Source organism: Xenopus tropicalis, chromosome 5 (genome assembly GCF_000004195.4).
Source record: "Xenopus tropicalis strain Nigerian chromosome 5, UCB_Xtro_10.0, whole genome shotgun sequence".
Lineage (NCBI taxonomy): Eukaryota > Metazoa > Chordata > Amphibia > Anura > Pipidae > Xenopus > Xenopus tropicalis.
Window position 1 is genome coordinate 142,586,622 of NC_030681.2, and position 14,891 is coordinate 142,601,512.

The 14,891-nt window shown below is 42.3% G+C and overlaps 1 protein-coding gene across 1 annotated transcript; it reads right to left on the reverse strand.

Moving 5' to 3' along the window:
* Positions 1 to 619: 619 nt before the first annotated feature.
* On the reverse strand, positions 620 to 12,780 carry osr1 (odd-skipped related transcription factor 1). Its single transcript, NM_001008045.1, is given in 5 exon segments — positions 620 to 2,659; positions 2,828 to 3,550; positions 5,266 to 5,950; positions 6,443 to 6,524; positions 12,580 to 12,780. Coding segments are annotated over 2 exon segments (780 nt in total). The 5' UTR covers positions 5,910 to 5,950; positions 6,443 to 6,524; positions 12,580 to 12,780; the 3' UTR covers positions 620 to 2,659; positions 2,828 to 3,414.
* Between the last annotated feature and the right edge of the window lie 2,111 nt (positions 12,781 to 14,891).

The window sequence follows — 14,891 nt, forward strand, 5'->3', positions numbered from 1 at the left end:
GGCAGCTGCCTCTTCTGCCTACCCCTAGTTCCGGCCCTGTGGCAACCAGTCAAATTGTTGCATTCATTCTTCTACCTGCAGCAGGCTGAAAAAAGACAATCCCTGATTGGTTGCTATGGGTTACTGCCCATGTATGTATGTATGTGTAACTTTATTTATAAAGAGCCACAAGGGTACGCAGCACGCCCATGGGAAAATTTGCTCAGTGATGATACATGAGCCCCACTAAGTTTGCCCAGGAGCAGTAACCCATAGCAACCAATTGGCAGGGAACATTTATTGCTCATCTGTTGAAAAAGCAAACATCTTATTGGTTACATATTACATAAAGGGGAAAGTGTGGTCTCTACCAGGATTTTTCTGCTGTGCAGGAATCTGTCACATTTAGAAATACACTGAATTATAAGAAAAAATCAAATATTTGGTCAGGTTGCCCTTGACTCCTAACAAGGCTGATGGCCATTAGGGTCACCCTGGCATAGTCCTGGCAATATCCCAACAACAAAATGAAAAAATATTCACCCCACATTTAGACGTTATACACTGCCCGGCTGCCCGCCAATCCTCTTTACACTTAGTAGCCCCACAATTGGAATCCAGTAGCGACAGCAAACCAGTCTCGATTCAATATTTCCTTTATTTTACAATCCAGTGATAAATGTTTTTAACCATCAATCAGCATAAAGTGCCAAACAACTATACAAATCTGTACAATATATTTATATATATATATAGACATTTTTTTTATTTTTTAATTTTCGGAATGTCAGCTGCTTTAAAAAAATAGATAGGATAATTTCAACGGTTGGGTTGAACTGCACGTATTAACCCCACTTAAACCAGCATGCATGTTACTGAGCTAAATAATCAGCCGGAGCATTTACACATGGGTATGAGCTGTTGGGGAATGGGCCCCTTCCTACAGCTCCTCTTATCTTAATCTAAGGGGGGGGGGGGGGGTAAACTGAAATATGGGAATTGGGTTCAATATGGGTTGAACTGTTACCTGTGCTAATAGGGGACATTTGGTCGTTCTGGGGGACATCTGGCTCCTAGTAGGAGGTACCATAGTCAGCTTCTTAGGGGAGGAGACAGATAAGAGAATAAAGGACATTTTATGGTTAGATATTTGCAGATGATGATGGGTAGCTATTGTTAAACTGTAGGTCCAAGGGCATGATGGGAGCTGTAGTTTAGCCACAGCTGATTTTCCAACCCTAGATGTCAGCCTTCCTGCATTGCAAGGGGCCCCTCTCCCCTAACTCATGCCTGCCTCAGCCTTCCTGCATTGCAAGGGGCCCACAAGTAGTACAGCCAATCCCCTTTCAGATTAAATCAAGGTGTGCAATGAAAGACAATCGTACATTGGCTGCTGTGCAGTGGTCCCTAATTGGTGAGTTTAATATCTCAGTTCATTTATTAAAGGCTGCCGAAGGCAAAGTGATTGCTGGCACGTTACCTTGTTATTTTGCCAAAATTCAGTTTTTTTTACCCCAGAGTTCCATTCCCATTACACCCAAGGCAATTAGTGCATTGCACCTCGTGAGAAGCAACATAGGAAGCAGAATCCATGGGCTTCTGGAAGACTTTGGTTTATTGTTTAAGGGGCTGCATAGATGCCAGTAATGCATAGATAGAATGAATAAAAACGTTCAACTGAACGGAAGTCGGTATTTACAAAACCTTTGCAAATGAATTACTGACGGATGAGAGCACCGCAGCCACTGGGCCCTGTATAGTACCAACTACCTGCGTCTTGTTCCCCCCTGATACCCAGAAATAGATTCTAAAAAGGGCAGTTTAACCCCTTAATTATGCCTATGTATACAAAAATAATTTTTTTTAAAATAGTAATTTATGAAATTTTCACCCTTTTTGCACACCTCATGTGTGGTTCCCTTCTGCTGTGCTGCCCAATGGGGCTAATGTGGCACCTAGAATGGGGTGATTCCTTGGGAGTTTAGCAAGTTTTACCCTGTATTAAGGAAGCCTTGCAGAGCTGTGCCTTATCGGCTTAATATTCTGTATGGAAACTCAGCCATGCCCTGGCACATTTGGTAGCCAATACTCTGCTCTCAGACAAATGCCAAGGGCCCATATCAATAGGCAATAGTAATGACAGAGCCTGACAGTACCTATACTGGAATGGAGTTTGGGAGAACACAGTGATGTAACTAGAAAGGGCAAAATTATTTATTGCCCCCTCCTCCTAAAATTTGCCCCTCTGGGCCCCCTCTTCCCCCTGGATCTGCTATAGTAACGCCCAAGCAGAGCACAGATGTAAAGAGTTATTGCCCCACTGTCTCTGTATTGCCCTGCTATACCTGCTGTCCCACAGATACATGCACTTTATCCAAGGCTATTATTGGCACCGCTATACCTGCTGTCCCACAGATACATGCACTTTATCCAAGGCTATTATTGGCACTGCTATACCTGCTGTCCCACAGATACATGCACTTTACCCAAGGCTATTATTGCCCTGCTATACCTGCTGTCCCACAGATACATGCACTTTATCCAAGGCTATTATTGGCACTGCTATACCTGCTGTCCCACAGATACATGCACTTTATCCAAGGCTATTATTGGCACTGCTATACCTGCTGTCCCACAGATACATGCACTTTATCCAAGGCTATAATTGGCACTGCTATACCTGCTGTCCCACAGATACATGCACTTTATCCAAGGCTATTACTGGCACTGCTATACCTGCTGTCCCACAGATACATGCACTTTATCCAAGGCTATAATTGGCACTGCTGTACCTGCTGTCCCACAGATACATGCACTTTATCCAAGGCTATTATTGGCACCGCTATACCTGCTGTCCCACAGATACATGCACTTTATCCAAGGCTATTATTGGCACTGCTATACCTGCTGTCCCACAGATACATGCACTTTATCCAAGGCTATTATTGGCACAGCTACTGTCGGTTCTGACTGCACAGTCAAATAGTCTATGCTGTATATAGAGTGTTTATAAGCTTTCCTGTATTCTTCCCACCTACAACTTCTGATCAGCCATCCCAGGGGGCCTGCCCTTGCATGGACACCCACTACAGACAGCTCTGAACAGAACACAATCATGTACAAGGAATTTATATGGTTTATTCTCCCCAAGTGCCGGGGTGTGTACCAGAGACTGCCCCAGAGCCGCATAATAATCTGGAAGCTGCCTTGAGCTGAAGATTCCTCCATAGTATGAGAGCACCACCTTTTGGCACAAAGTTTATCCCAAACGCCACCAAAGCTTTGTTCTCCTCGTCCTTACAATGTTCCTCATAGCAAAGAGAAAAAAAAACAAGTTTTATCCGCCAGCCCCGTGCCAGGTTGGTGCCACTTCTTTCTGTGCATAATCGGAGAGTCTGCTGCTTAAATAGAAAGATCCCTTTCCTTTGGGTCAGTTCAGCATTTGATTTTGGAAGGCTTCAGTTCTTTCACTTGTGTGTGCAACGTTTTGTGTACTGCTAATGTCCGTGACTGGCAGAAGCCCTTGCCGCACTCCTGGCATTTGAAAGGTTTTTCCTTAGAATGGATATACCTGGGAAAATAAACACATTTGTTAGAAAATGAATAAAGCAAATGGCCTGCATACAGGACTTAGGCAAGGGTTCACTGGTCTGTGAGATCAGTGGATTGTAGTTCAACTGCAGCTGGAAGGCAACAAGCTGGACAACTCCAGGCCCGGACTGGCAATCTGTGGATTCAGGGAAATGCCAGAGGGGCTGCTGTAAGATGCCAGAGACAGTCACTAGTTATTGGGCCTGTGGGGGCTGTTTGGGTGACCCTGATTATATGCGGCCTAAAGGAACCCCACCTGACCTTTTGTGCTATGGACCGTCAGATAATATACTCACACCCATGGGCTGGGAAGATGTTTCTGCCAGGGGGGTTGTTAAAGAGATTATACATTGTGCCGCGTGTGCACCCAAACTTGAACTCGGCCCCATGGCGTTAAAAATTGGCACTAGAAGTAGAAATTTGAAGGGGGCACTGTCTCCCCCTATACTGGTCTAATTGCTTTTTACCAACAAACAGATGTTATTGGTTTCATTATCAAACACTGTGATTAACATCAAGAAATATTGCCAAGGTCCGGCCAAAGTAATAAATAAGTAAAGTAATAACAAATAATGCCTAATATTTATTTTTCCAGTTTTCTGTTTTTAGTGCCCCTTTACTAACCAGTGTGGCTGCAGAGCTATAGCCCTCTCTGTACCAGCAATATATGCCCCCCCTCAGGGCAGCACTAGGGGCCGAGATGCCCCTGCTCTATACATATTGTTATTACTATTAGGGTGAAGACACATGGAGCTACTTAGTAGCAGCTAATTGTCACGGCTACTAAAAGCCAAAAAATCCCCTGCCATAGACAGCACTGAGAATTGCCTCTGCTAAAACACATGTAGAGACAATTATCAGTAAATGATCAGCATTGTCTATTTCTGTAGCCATGACAAGTAGCTGCTACTAGTAGCTCCGTGTGTCTTAACCCTTACGGATGCTTATGAAGGAGCAGATACTAGGGATTCTGGATCAGTGCCAGGGTGCCCATTACACAGTTCCTATACCAACAGTCTTTAGCATTTGCTGATATTATTACTATTATTATTTATATAGCGCCATCATTTCACACAGTACTTTACAGGGTTAACATACACAGACAAACATTTCATGGTACATGGTAAGTGCAGAGTAAGAGATGAATACCAGCAATTAGTAAGTATAATGAGACACATCAAAATCTGTACTGCACAAAGTCTACAAGTTTCTGTTATTATATTATTGGGTGGCTGGATCATCTAGACTCATTGCCCAAGTATCCAAGTCTCTCATTGGCTCATTCTCCTTTCTTCCAGGCATGCATTATACGTTATAGCTAAAAGTATGAGTAGGATGATCGGACTCAGGCTGCTGTACAACACAACCCATACAGCAGCCCCCTGACACTTAATAAACTGCCTTATTCATTCCTCACAGCCCTCAGTCTATAATATAACTGTACTCTGTATTTATCTTTATTTACATTTGCCACATGAGTAATAATATACATATATACATTATCCTGAGTAACAATGAAAAGCAGATAGGAAAGCATTGCATGAAAAGATAAGGGGCTAAAGGGAAATTAGAAACAATTCTGGTGCCCTATGAATGAGACAGTTGTTTAAATGGCAGAATAGGAAGGTAAAGGCCAATTGCAAAGACCCCCCCCCCCATTGGTTTGTGCTATGCAGATACTGATTCCATCCTTACCTGTGGTCTCTCAGGTGGTCTTGCCTTCTGAATGCCTTGTGACAGATATCGCAGGTGTATGGCCTCTCGTCCGTGTGTGTCCTCTCATGGATCAGGAGGTTGTACGACTTGGTGAAATGCCTCCCGCAGAATTTGCAGACAAACTCTTTCTTGGTTTTAGAGGGCAGCCTGCCCCTGGTTGGCTTCTTCTCAGGGGTGAGCTTGGTGACATCAAGGAGACCCCCTATTGTAGGGGGAGAGCCTTGGTCGTCCATCTGGCCCAGCTTACAGTGATCCTCTTGGGTTGCCGCCAATGCCAAGTTGGCAAAGTCAAACCTGGGTTTGGTTTTATTGGACAAGTTTGGGGACTCCTGTTTGGGGTGGATCATGTGGGGAAAGAGGGGGAACGTTGGGATCTGGAAGCGAGAGTCCACCAAGCTGGAAACTCCTGGCACTTTGGAGAAGGAAGATCTGGGCAGGTGAAGGGTGGGGTATCCCAATGTCCACTGGTGAAGGTGCACCGCATGTAGGGCACTGAAGCCATATAGGTTGGGCATATGCTCAGCTGGCACTGGGAGTCCATTGAAGGCTTGTAGGAAGGAGTAATTAGTCAGCTGCAGAGATGGGTGGATTGGCACTGGGGCTGGAAGGGTCTTGCTCCCCATCTTTGCCACTTTCTTAGGGGGGTTACACTGGGGGGCCACACCTAGACCAATGGAGATAAAACATTGTTATTTCAATTATATAATCGATTTTATCGCACACTTACAAATCTATGCTCTCATCTGTCTCCAAACCAAACGTTTTCATGTCTGCCAATCACAGATTAATTCCATTCCCGATGGTAATACACATTCTGAACCGCCGGTACAGTTGTATTGTAGCAATGGGTCTGGCTGGGCTACACTGTAACCCCCACCTCGGCATAAACCCCCCTATCTCAGCATAAACCCCCCTATCTCAGCATAAACCCCCCCATCTCAGCATAAACCCCCCCATCTCAGCATAAACCCCTCCATCTCAGCATAAACCCCTCCATCTCAGCATAAACCCCCCCATCTCAGCATAAACCCCTCCATCTCAGCATAAACCCCTCTATCTCAGCATAAACCCCTCCATCTCAGCATAAACCCCTCCATCTCAGCGTTACACTGTACAATACGGTAATAGCATGAGTGCGAATATTGCGAATACTCACCGAACGAACGTTCTTTAGCGACTAAAATCCCCAGCAGGAACGGCCCAACCGGCAGGGAATGCGATTCTAACTCCGAATAAGTCTGAAAGACAAAATACATTGTTTTCATTTACTTGAATCCGTAACCTCATTTGTGTTTTTATATTGTTTCATTGTATTTTTGGAAAACATTTATAATAATTAAAAGACAACTATATGTTCCCTGCATTGTATTAAATTCGTATGCCCGGGGAGGTCGGATTCGAGCGATAATGCCATTACCAAATAAAATGAATTTATATGAAAAAACAATGTTCAAATGAATACAATTAATTTATAAAATTCATACATAGGAAGGAATGTAGTTTATTTGGTCAGAGCTGTTATAGCCCAGAGCTCTATAGCCCAGAGCTGCTTCTAACGAAATTGCAATTATTTCATGATACTCTGATACTACAACATCCAATCCAATTATGTTCGGCAAAATCAGCTCTGTGTTCCAATGAATGACAGGATTAAATAGAAACAAAATTAAGGATAAATATATATATATATATATATATAATAATTAGGAGGTAGAGATAGTCAGACTGACAGATTTCACCTGTGTATCTGAGCCGAAATAAACCTACAGACGAATAAATCTATACGCAATTATTATCCGTAAATCGTATAAAAAATAATGCTGCATTCGTAACTGGAATCTGCTGTTTTTACTGTTAAAACAAATGAATACATTTATATAAAATGTAACTATCATTAAATGGCAGTTACAAAATAAAGGTGGCTATAGCGGTTTTTTTTAGAGATATTAAAGTACCCCCAGGTGCTCTCTATGCAAACAGATTTCAAACCATTTCGGCAAAGGGGGTTGTTACAATGTTAAGGTTTTGGGGGCAGAGATAGTCATACAAATAGTTAAAACAAAAAAGGAAGGTAAAAAAAATGTTAACGTTTTGGGGCATATCTATCTATCTATAATATATATATATATATATATATATATATATATATATATATATATATATATATATATATATATATATATATATATATATATATATATATATATATATATATATATATATATAATCTATATATATATATATATATATATATCATCTATTTATATATATATATATCTATCATCTATATATATATATATATATATATATATATATATATATATATAATATATATATACTGTATCTATCTATCTATATATATATACACACACACATATATATGCACTTATACCAACCTCAGCCTACAGTCCCCCAGCTGTACAGAAGCAGCAACTGGAAGGCAGCAGGTTGTTAGTGGCCCCCTAAGCCCCCCCCCCCAAGCCCCCCCCAAGCCCCCACTTCTCCCTCACCCTATTCCATTACATTCTGCAGAAACACTGCTGATTTTTCCTGCTACTCCAAACCTGCCTGCAAGGGGTTAAACCCCCATAGAAACCTTTGCAATTATGTAACCATTTTACAGCATTTTGTTTTCACCCAGTGCCAGATGGGGAAACATCTTACACATAATTCCTCTTGAAAACTTCAAGCTGCCTCCAGGTTTTCTGAGCTGCTGCTGCTCACAAATTTCTTCCCCACCAGAGCAGCACACGTGTGAGGGGGGGTTAAAGGGGATACAAAGCCAAACATACATTTTTGCTTAATGATATATATATATATATATATGATGTATATATAGTTTATGTATGTGAGTGTATAGATTGGTAGGTGTGGGTTGTATGTGCTGGGTTTACTTGGAAGGGTTGAACTTGATGGACTCTGGTCTTTTTTCAACCGTATGTTACTATGTAACTATGATAGAAAACTCCACTAGACGTTGCTCAAACCATTTCAGTGGTTTGGTAAATATAATTGTAAATCGAGTTGCTGTCCCTATCTACCCTTTTCAAACACATAGTTGAAGTCAGACCTCCTCCGGATCAGCTGGCTTCTGCTACATTGATTCAAAAGTCACAACTATCAGTGCAGACAATAGAGTACTGCTTTGAATTGCAATGAAATTGATAGTGCATTTACATTTATTTAAGTAATGTATATTGGATTGGAGAGTTGCGTAGAATGACATAAAATGTTATTTTTGGGTTTATATCCCCTTTAGAGATCAGTCCTCCCTTCCTTTTTTCATTGGGACATGGATTAACCCTTGTCAGCCTGACTCATATATCTGCAGGGGGATCCAACCTGAGCCAATCCCTCCTCTCCTTGCCCTGCCCTGGGTCACCCCAGCCTTCAGCAGCGCAATCTATAAACAGATCTGTATCTCCCTTCAAAAAGACCCTGGGTGAGTTATCTACACCCCACACCAATAAAAAGCCCAATTTCTAAACAGAAGACTTTGCTTGCTGAGTAATTGAGAACAGACCACTTGTGTCTGAAAAAAAAGGAGAGGCCTCTCTCTGCCAAGATAAATTTACCCTGGAAAATAGGATCATAAACTTGAAAGCCTCCATCTGTCCTTTCCCTTCCATCAGCTCCGGGGGCTGAGACCTTGGGCCACTCGGGAGATAAGTCGTATCGATATCGATATATTGTATCCTACAGCCGAATCGGTCAGGCTGAACATTGAGAGTAATCTGTTATACTCACTGTTAGCCAAACACACCTTTATGTGCGGTTATTGTCTCTGTTTTGCGACTGATTTCTGTTTATGATCAGCGCAATATTTCAACACATGCGATCAACAATAAACGATACAATTTATTAGCGGATCTGTTCCTGGTCCTATCAGATTTCTACTGTGGGAGAGATGGCTGGGGCATGGGGGGGGTTCCAGCTTCGGTATGTGCTAAATGCTTCTTTCTGATGTAGGGGGGTCTCCTGGAACTATAGAGGGGCAATTGATGCTCCTATGATTTCTGTTTTGTAGGGAAAATCCTGTCATCTGTCCTGTATATTTATTTCTATCATCTACCCACCTCCTGCACCTTTCTATACTCTGTCTATAACTTTTTCTTCCTATCTCTCTCTCTCTATCTATCTATCTATCTATCTCTCTCTCATCTATCTATCTATCTCTCATCTATCTTTCTATCTAAATCAATCTCTGCCCATCTCATATACTTGGATTTCCCTCATCTATAAATATCTGTCCATCATTTGTACTTACTGTATCTGTGTATTATGTATTGTTATCTGTTTATTCATCAATATACCCAGTCTTCTTGTCCATATTTTGTTTATATACATATATGTCTATCTATATCTATCTATCTATCTATCTATCTATCATCATCTACATCAATCTCTGCCCATCTCATATATTTGTCTTTCTGTCATCTATAAATACCTGTCCATCATTTGTACTTTCTCTGTGTATTATGTATTGTTATCTGTCTATTCATCATCAATATACCCACTGTCTTCTATCTATCTATCTATCTATCTATCTATATATCATCTATCTATCTATCTGTCTATCTGTCTATCTATTTATTTATCTATCTATATATCATCTATCTATCTATCTATCTATCTATCTATCATCTATCTATCTATCTATCTATTTATCTATATATCATCTATCTATCTATATATCTATCTATATATCTATCTATCATCTATCTATCTATCTATTTATCTATATATCACCTATCTATATCAATCTCTACCCAGCTCATATACTTGTCTTTCCATCATCTATAAAGACCTGTCCATCATTTGTACTTACTGTCTCTGTGTATTATATTTTATCTGTTTATTCATCATCAATAATATCTTCTTGTCTATATTTTGTTCATCTATCTATCTATCTATCTATCTATCTATCTATCTATCAATGTATCTCTATCCAGTCAATGTATAAATACGAAGGAAAGTTTTTCATATATTCTATATACAGTATTCAGCAAATGTTAAACGATTTGCTGGATTTTACTGGTTGGAAGAGCTCACAGTCTTATCACATATAAGTTCTAGAAGTTGATGCATTTCTGTTTCCACTGCGCCTTCTACAAAATATACTCAGTTTTTAACTTTTTTTTTTATAATATGTATTTAAAGTAGAATTTGTTTAAAAAATAGAAAAAAGTATATAAACATATATACCACAACCCCAAAAGTAAATAATATCGCTTAAAATTGCAGATCGTTCTCCTTATGCCTTTTTCATGCCTAAAACAACTATAATATACTGTCAGCTCTTTGGGGCAATTGCTCATACTTTGCCTGTTACAAATCGTTTGGGTAATTTATCTTTTTCCCTTTCCTGCCTCAGCCCTGCAGCCTCACAACACGCCGCTTGTTTATATTCATATCTTCCTTTTAGAAATATAAAGCTTGGAAGTGAGTGATCCAGTAGGTGCAGAAATGATTCAGCCAACCACAATGTGCAGATTAGTCACTGGCATGGAATGTACCATTCTACTATCAACTGGACTCTGCTCCATAGGGGATCACTGGTTCTGCTGGGTCATAGGCTAATCACTGGGTCTGCTGGGTAATAGGCTAATTACTAGTTCTGCTGAGTAATGAGTTAATTACTATTGCTGGATAATGGGCGAATTACTGGTTCTGCTGTGTCATTCGCTAATTACAAATGCGCCCTATCAGTTATTTCTATTCTTACTTAAATATTATGTATTGATTAAAAAATATAATTATTGAAGTCGTTATTATCTATTAAAATCTCACACTGGATACAAAATATTAGATGAAATAATCCTTCTTAACCAGGTTTCAGGGAATATTTGCACAGTTACATCCCTGAGACTGTTCCCTGCACCAATTCGTTCTCTCTGGAGCTGCTACATATTCGGTATAAAAAACAGCTTCTCAGTAGATACAATGGCTGACATAATAGATGCTTTTATTTCTTTTAATTTGTATTTGTTTATGGTGGGGTTTTTTTTATTCCCTTGATGAATGTGCCCCCATGAGAGTGGATAGAAACGTTGGCACGGTAAATATAGAAACATATCAGGAGTAGTTTCTAAGCCCTGATTACTTGGGATTTAATTGATCAGTTGCTTTGTGGCGCATCTGGCAAGAAATATATTCAAACACCTGGATATTCTCATATAATTCTCATAAATCATATTTACTTTCCCCAAAAAGCGCAATATCCTGCGTTTTTTCCCTAAAATATTTCTTTTGCCCCCACCCCCATCCCCATGCACCTGTCTTTGGGGCTCCCAGACACAATCCATTTCACCGACCACACTTTAAAATGGACTTTGATTGGGAGCGACAAAATCGCACAAGTACCACCAAAAGCAAACAGTATACCCAGAAAATGAATCCAACCTCCTATCAAACTTATCACCTCAAAAGCCGTTCCTAAAACTGCCCAGCACCCTACTGGCTCCAATAATGTATTTTTTTTTATTATTATTAACTGCGACAAAACGCACAAATCAGTTCTAATGAATTTAGAAATATCGCACGACTCCTTTTGCATTTGTTTTGGTAAATGTATCGATATTTGTAACTCTGTAGCAGCGGCTAAGGCCAAGCTGGACCCTGGTCCCATCCCCAGATCCTGGGGTACAGAACCCTGTGCTAGTCACTGGCACAGCATGAGTTAATCCTACAATCAGTATTGCGGCACAGTGCAGAGATCGGTGCAACTTTTAGGATATTAAATAAGTCGCAAATCTGACAGCATTGAGTACACATGAGACTTCTCTGAAAAGTTTTAAGCAGAGCATTCTGGGAAATACAATTCTGTACTAAAATGCACTAATTGTACTAGTCGTACATACAACATAAATACATCCAAAACACACAATTTCCCAATGCGATTATTGCACTATGTGCCCCTATACACAACTGCACATCCAAACTCTGCACAAGTTCAACAGTGAAGCTCACTATCCCTACACAAGTAGCGGCGCATTTACTCCGAGATTTGCACAAGTTACAAGCCCAGCTGTGCGTAAAACTAAAACTTTGCGCTATTATTGCCCGACTAACAAACCCCAGCGTTGCTCTGCGCTGAAAAATCACACAAGTTCTGCACTCACACGATACATGTATTGGGGTGCAGGGAAGACAGACTTTGCGCCGGTTTTGCACAAATACACATGGAAGTGCAATCAAACCCAGGAGAGAAGTTGGTACCAAACCATTTCAGTACAAGAGAGAGAGAGAGAAGTAGCGGGCTGTAGGGGCTGCCAGTGGCCCGGTAGCAGTTACCTATGAGAGCAGAGGGTCCCTCGGTGCCCCAGCAACTGTAGGGGTGCAATTAGCCCACAAGTAGGTGTCTGTAGGTAGGAAGGTGCCAGGGAGTAGCAGGGGGGTTGGCATCGGGCTGATCTCTCCCAGGTGCTCAGGTGACCCACAAAGTCATTGTGGCAGAAGTGCAGCTCTGCGTCTGTGTCCGTGTGTCCCACCAGCCCGAAACCTACTGAATCTGCTCAGCAGCCGCCTCCTTATTTCTAGCAGCCACCGCGCATGCGCACCAGCCCAGCTCAGCCAGCCCCCTGCTACTGCTACTGAGAGCTTCTGCCTGCCTGCATTCCCTGGGATCGCTGTGTTCCCTGCCCCATGCACTCACACTCATTCACACTCACACTCACTCACTGACCAACAAACTCCCATACACACACTCACCAACAAACTCCCATACACACACTGACCGACAAACTCCCATACACACACTGACCGACAAACTCCCATACACACACTGACCGACAAACTCCCATACACACACTGACCAACAAACTCCCATACACACACTGACCAACAAACTCCCATACACACACTGACCAACAAACTCCCATACACACACTGACCGACAAACTCCCATACACACACTGACCGACAAACTCCCATACACACACTGGCCAACAAACTCCCATACACACACTGACCAACAAACTCCCATACACACACTGACCAACAAACTCCCATACACACACTGACCAACAAACTCCCATACACACACTGACCAACAAACTCCCATACACACACTGACCAACAAACTCCCATACACACACTGACCAACAAACTCCCATACACACACTGACCTACAGACATTCATACATATACCGGTAGCATAGATGATAGATAGATAGATAGATAGATAGATAGATGATAGATATAGATGATAGATAGATAGATAGATAGATAGATAGATGATAGATAGATAGATAGATAGATAGATAGATGATAGATAGATAGATAGATAGATAGATAGATGATAGATAGATAGATAGATAGATGACAGATAGACCACACATACCACAGACTGACACACACAGACTGCCATGAGCACCCAGAGTGACAGTGCCATATACACACAGACTGGCACAAACATACTGGCACCCCAGCCTGGCCTATGCCAGCAATAGCAGTGAGTTAATGGTATAAATGAAGATATGGCACAAGCTATACAGTAAAGCTGCTCAGAATATGAGACACTGCCACACTCAGGAGTCACAATCAGCAGTGCCCCTGCTCTACACTGTGTGTAGCTAAGTCTCCACTTCCCAAGGCTGAATCTTTATGGGACAGGTAAGGTGCCAGATACATGCCATTTGGGCTGTTTACTCAGTATGTTCTTGGATTCTGACCAAATACCTTTCACGCAACACAGAGAGCTATGCACGCACCTACTGGCATGGCAATAGCACCCACAGGTACCGGCATGGCAATAGCACCCACGGGTACTGGCATGGCAATAGCACCCACAGGTACTGGCATGGCAATAGCACCCACGGGTACTGGCATGGCAATAGCACCCACAGGTACTGGCATGACAATAGCACACACAGGTACTGGCATGGCAATAGCACCCACGGGTACTGGCATGGCAATAGCACCCACAGGTACTGGCATGGCAATAGCACCCACGGGTACTGGCATGGCAATAGCACCCACAGGTACTGGCATGGCAATAGCACCCACGGGTACTGGCATGGCAATAGCACCCACAGGTACTGGCATGGCAATAGCACCCACGGGTACTGGCATGGCAATAGCACCCACAGGTACTGGCATGGCAATAGCACCCACGGGTACTGGCATGGCAATAGCACCCACAGGTACTGGCATGGCAATAGCACCCACAGGTACTGGCATGCCACACACAGGTACTGGCATGGCAATAGCACTCACAGGTACTGGCATGCCACACACAGGTACTGGCATGGCAATAGCACTCACAGGTACTGGCATGCCACACACAGGTACTGGCATGGCAATAGCACTCACAGGTACTGGCATGCCACACACAGGTACTGGCATGGCAATAGCACTCACAGGTACTGGCATGGCAATAGCACTCACAGGTACTGGCATGGCAATAGCACCCACAGGTACTGGCATGGCAATAGCACCCACGGGTACTGGCATGGCAATAGCACCCACAGGTACTGGCATGGCAATAGCACCCACAGGTACTGGCATGCCACACACAGGTACTGGCATGGCAATAGCACCCACAGGTACTGGCATGGCAATAGCACCCACGGGTACTGGCATGGCAATAGCACCCACAGGTACTG